This window comes from Clupea harengus, chromosome 24 (genome assembly GCF_900700415.2).
Source record: "Clupea harengus chromosome 24, Ch_v2.0.2, whole genome shotgun sequence".
Classification (NCBI taxonomy): domain Eukaryota; kingdom Metazoa; phylum Chordata; class Actinopteri; order Clupeiformes; family Clupeidae; genus Clupea; species Clupea harengus.
In genome coordinates, this window is record NC_045175.1 from 15,802,437 (window position 1) to 15,808,380 (window position 5,944).

Consider the following 5,944-nt stretch of genomic DNA (forward strand, 5'->3'; position numbering starts at 1 on the left):
TTAAGTGGACTTCTTGCGATGTACTCATGAGTCTGAAGATCTTGGTCATTTATTTTACTATTTACACTGAAGCCAAGTCTTGATTTAATGTGCTGTGATTTACCACCAACTTCTTGCCTCGTAGGATCTAGAAGAGCGTCAGGTCCACATGATCTCAGGCTGGTACTGCTGGGTCAGACTGGATCAGGGAAAACAACAACAGCAAATGGCATTCTGGGCAGACATGCTTTTGAAGAGCAGGAGACCACTAGAAGCTCTATGCAGACGTCATACGTCGGAGAGAGGAGCGTCTCTTTGATAGACACCCCGAGGTGTCTGATGGTTTCCTCTTCAAGTGGAGATGAACTAGAGAGGTGTCTGAACATGGCTGCTCCAGGACCTCACGCCTTCCTGCTGGTGGTCCCTCTCGGGAAGCCTCTCTCAGAGGGGGACGTGAGAGCTGTGGAGTGGATCAAACAGAGGCTGGGCGAGGAGGCTCTACGGATGACTGTCGTTTTGTTTACTGGGAGAGAGAAGGTCACGAGTCGAGAGTGGGACCACTTCCTGTCACAGCAGGAAGTGCAGGGCCTGATCAGAAGCTGTGGGGGAGGCTACCACACTGTGAACAGCAAGGCAGAGATGGAGCCGTGTCATCTGATGAAGCTGCTGGAGAAGATAGATGCTGTGGTGGAGAGGAGTGGAGGGGAACTCTACGCTACTGACAAGTTCCTGGAGGCTCGGAGGGAGGTCGAAGTTGAAGAGGAGGAAGTGAGAAGGCAGAGACAGGAGCAGGAGAGGAACCGGCAGGAGAGAGGTGCGGCAGTAATGGGGTCTTCCACAGCCCCTTTTCTCAGACGCTGAAACTCTATAGATAGTTAGATAGACAGATAGATAGTGGCAGTCACAGAAGTCACAGAAGAATAACAACCTGATATCTTCAGTTTTCTAAAATCCTACAGCACACTTTAGATGCAAGTAGGAAAACTCACGTGAGGGCACCAGTATTCAAACTGCATCATTCTGTTACCTTTTGGTGTTGGGCACTAAAACTTCACCTGTGCCCATATCTGGAGTACGGGTATACATGATAAATATCTGGAGTACAGGTATACATGATACACATCTGGATTACGGGTATACATGATACACATCTGGAGTACAACTGAGGGGGTCATGTGGGTACCTTTAGGCAATTTGACATGGAATGACCCAATAATGTGCTATTGATAAATGCCTCCTTTAACCTGAGAAGAAAATGAATATTTCTACTCATTCTCTCCAATTGTATTCAATTTAGCATAATTGAAATGTAATTCATGAACATTGTCATATACGTAACACTTTCAATAAGTTATTACATTTACTTTACTAAAATTGAACTGCGTTATGAAGGCACTTCATCTGGTAGTCAAGAGGAAAGAATAGCTTGTGTTTGGCCTGATTATCAAAAAGTATGTTTTACATCAGTCTGCATCAATTCTAAGTAACATTGTTGTGTTCTGATCTTAGGAACACGGAGAAAAAGTATTACTCCACCTCCCGAAAGTGAGTAATTTTTTTTTTGAATTCACGGACGGTATCTGACAATCTGATAATATAACATGCTTAATATTCAACGGCACGGAATGATCATAGTTAAGCATATTTTACTTTTCATGCCACAAAAGTAAATATGTTGGCCTAAGACATCTATTACATTGACAGAATTACTTTAGTCTGAAATGAGTTAATTTTGTACACAAAGTAAGAAGTGCCTTCAGCTTTTTGTACACAAAATGAAAAGCACAACAGACATTTTAGAGCATGACATGAATTATTAATTTTGTTTTCTGTGCATGAAAGAATGTACTCTCTTCATAATTCTGTGGACACAATGCTGACATGTTTGTGTTTCTAGTGGACAAAAGGCATTACAATGTGACATGGTTTCGTGATAAATGAATGCCTGCCATGCTGCCTCATATCAAAATACAGTGTTATATTCTATCATTCCCAGACTTAGACACTTTTGATCAAGCATCATGTACACATGAAGAGGATGACAATACAATACAGTTTGGGATCTGCAAGATCATGAAAGCATCTCCATATGTTCTTAAGAACATTAAGCAGAAAGTTGTTACCCTGTAACCCAATACCCTCTTGTGTTGATTACTTATGTGGAGGTCATGTAGATATAGATCATGTCTTTTTCTACAATTACTGCTCATTTCACACCAATTAATAGTTTTGACTGTTTCCTCCACAGTGTCTCCTCTAAGGGCCGTGCTGCTGGGGAAAACTGGTTCTGGAAAGAGTGCCTCAGCAAACACCATCCTGGGAAGGAAAGCTTTTAAAGAGGCTGTCTCATTTGAATCTGTGACTGAAAAATGCAGTAATCAACATATTGTAGTGGATGGTAGACACATTACAGTGATTGATACACCAGGATTATTTGGTACAGAACAGCCTACAGAAGAGCTGAATGGTGAGATAGAGAAGTGTGTTGAGATGTCTCTCCCTGGGCCTCATGCCTTCCTGCTGGTGATCAGATTAGATGTGAGGTACACAGAGGAGGAGAGGAATGCTGTGAAGTGGATCCAGGAGAACTTTGGTGAGGGAGTGCTGAAGTACACTATAGTGCTCTTCACTCATGGGGATGTGCTGAAGGGGATATCAGTGGAAGCTTTTCTGCTCAAAAATCCTCATCTCACACCTCTTACTAGACATGTTGAGGGTAGATTTCACGTCTTCAACAATAAGAGTGAAGACAGCACTCAGGTCAGAGACCTTTTGGAGAAAATTGAGGCCATGGTGAAGAAAAATGGGGGTACAAACTACACCAGTGAGATGTACAAGGAGGTGCAGAGAGAAATAAAAGAAAAGGAGAGGATAAGAGAAGAGGAGGAGAGAAATAGAAAACAAGAAGCAGAGATGATGTTAGAAGAGGAGAGGAGAAAAAGGGAAGAGGCAGAGATGAAGGCAGATGAAGAAAGAAGGAAGAGAGTGGGAGCAGAGGAGAGAGCAGAAGAGGAGATGAAAAGGGTAGAAGAGGAGAAGAAGAGGGCAGAGGAGGAGAAGAAGAGGGCAGATAAGGAGAAGAAGAGAGAAATAAAAGACAAGGAGAGGGAAAGAGAAGAGGAGGAGAGAACGAGAAAACAAGCAAAGAGGGTGTTAGAAGAAGAGAGGAGAAAAAGGGAAGAGGCAGAGATGAAGGCAGAGGAAGAAAGGAGGAAGAGAGCAGAAGCAGAAGAGAGGGCAGAAGAGGAGATGAACAGGGTAGAAGAGGAGAAGAAGAGGGCAGAGGAGGAGAAGAAGAGGGCAGATAAGGAGAAGAAGAGAGAAATAAAAGACAAGGAGAGGGAAAGAGAAGAGGAGGAGAGAATGAGAAAACAAGAAGCAGAGAGGGTGTTAGAAGAGGAGAGGAGAAAGAGGGAAGAGGCAGAGATGAAGGCAGAGGAAGAAAGAAGGAAGAGAGTGGAAGCAGAGGAGATATTAGGAGTAGTAGGAGTAGCATCTGGATTAGTAGGAGCAGTAGGAGCTGCAGTTGTAGTAGTGCTGCTACTTCGATGAAAAAAAGAGTCAGAGTATGACGCTAATTAACAAGAGCATGATCCAGAAGAGGGAACATCTGAGTTTATTTTATCTTTTAATTATCTGTGTCTTTTAATGAACTCTAGATTTTCTTTTAATGCACTGTACCCTTTTTAATCTATTTTGTCTCTATGTTCTTTGTGTGCTGTTTAATGTTATAATATATATAAGTGCATTTATAGATATCTGTATAAATATATGTTTGTACTGTACATATTTATTGTGTTTATAAACTGCTAATGTTAATGTAATGTAAAGAAGAGGCCTTGCACATTCCAAATCAGGAATGTTTAAATATTTACATGTCACTTACATTTATATGTTTGCCTCTACATTTCATATATCCCAATATAACTCTATAGCTATGTTTATAGTCTACAGCCAAGATAATTATTTTAAGATTTTCTCTCGTGTAGTGGTTGTGTAAATGGTGTTTTTGCATGCTCTTTGAGTGTAAACATAGACCATAACACCAAAGGTTGGCAAACACTAAGTTATTGGTTATGACCGTGGCGGACTCAGGCTGTTTGAAGGGCAGGGGAAAACAGATAAAAAGGGCTCCTACTGCTAAACATGGTGCATCATGTCCGAGCAAATAGCCTTCATCCTTGATTAAGATTAGCATTACGTTATTAGGTGATCCAGATTAAAAGTATAACTACAGCTCCATGATAAAAATACAAACTGGGAGCTATAAATGTATTTCTCAAACAAATAAAGTTCACCTAAAATAATGTAACCTGAACTAAAGGCAGGGATGTTACTGGGTGTTGAAAACATGCAGAGCGGAGCATCTGTGTGATTGACAAGCATGTGAGGCCCAGACTGTGCACTTGCTGCTTGGTTTGTATTCATGCAGGTGCCCTTCTTTAACTCTCCCCAGGTGTTGTTTCTCATGCGTAGCTGCCTATACTGTTCTTAGGTCTTGAATTTTTGTGCCAGGACATATATTGTGTGAGTTAATATCTCAGGATTTGGAATAATATAATTTTCCTGTAAGCATGTTTTATCGTATGACATAAAACTCATGCCTTATGACAACTATAGTAAGCCTGTGTGTGTATGCTTCTAGTTCCTATGAACGAACACGCACACCTCCTATAGCCCAGAACTTTCCCTTATGTCACCCTGTGAATTTATCGACCTTGGGAAATATTCAAACTCATGTCCAGCAGGGGTCGTTTTTAAATATTAGTTTTAAACTTAATCTTTGTCACACAACTACAAAAGAATTAATTATCCATTTTTTAGCAAGAGACACAACAGAGAGAAAAGAGGGCGTGTCCACAACCCAAAGGTGAACAGGGGTTAAAGTTTTTGTCTGTCCTGCTCTGCAACATTTTCTGTCATGCGCTTCAGTGCCAACAATTGTCTCCACCTTCTCCTTCAATGAAGAGAAGCAGTTAACTGGAAAGAGATTATGCTGTCTTGACTCACAACATTCCATTGTAATTTCCATAGACGCCCACTTAGTGATGTTTTAGCTTGTACCTGTCATCAGTCACTGAGTGTCAAAGCAGACATATTTGTGTGTGTGATCCCAGTGCTTTACTATTGTTACAGATGTCAGTAATGAAAAAAGGAGAGGACATAACAAGAGGAGAAGGAAGAATAATGTGCTTGAATAGAGTTACTACAGCGTTTGGGAGTCATTTGCAGGGATGATTCCCCTTTGACCGAAGAAAGCTCTGGTAAAATACCATAGCCGCTTAGCCACTTGCATGTACTCAAATAGACATGCTCTTTCAGTGGGAAAAGCCAATAGAACTGTAACACTTCTTGGGAACAAGGATGTTTAGCCTTATCAATGAGAATTGTGTCACTGAGTCTATTCACAAGAAATAGAACACAAATAGAAATATTATTATTTTAGCTTTCCTATTATTCCAACATTTTGTTCACACTTGTCAGCACTGGTGTTTAGGTAGAGTCCTTCTCTGTAATAAGATGCAAGCTCCACCTAGTGGTGTTTTATCTGAACTGCTGCTCATGTAGAATCCTTCTCTGTAATGACATGGAAGCTCTACCTAGTGGTGTTTTATCTGAACTGCACCACTAGAGGCAATTTGCCCTGTCCCTGCTGCCTCCTTTCCAGTAGTGGGGAAACATGTGCACTGTCATACTCCAATATTGATATGGCAGCATGGAAGAAATCAGCATCTAGAGGAGATTTTAAATCTACAGACATGAATGCCCTCTTGCATAAGACCTCGTACCACTCAAAACATACTCATAAGGGAAGAGTGAAATCATAACTAATTGGCTTCAGAAGAATCTGCTCTTTTAAGGAAGTTGTTGAAATAGCTTGAATAACTTTGTTTAAGGTCTTGGGATTATGGGGTTATGGTCTATAAAAGCAAAAAACATGTGCACCGTCATACAATATTGATTT

General features: G+C 41.0%; 1 protein-coding gene across 1 annotated transcript; it reads left to right on the forward strand.

Moving 5' to 3' along the window:
- Nucleotides 1–363: 363 nt before the first annotated feature.
- LOC105891528 (GTPase IMAP family member 4-like) lies at nt 364–2,955 on the forward strand (the record flags this gene model as incomplete). The annotated part of the gene is made up of 3 exons (XM_031562049.1): nt 364–793; nt 1,489–1,524; nt 2,207–2,955. Coding segments are annotated over exons 1-3 (1,215 nt in total), but the record flags the coding sequence as incomplete, so codon positions are not given.
- Nucleotides 2,956–5,944: the final 2,989 nt, after the last annotated feature.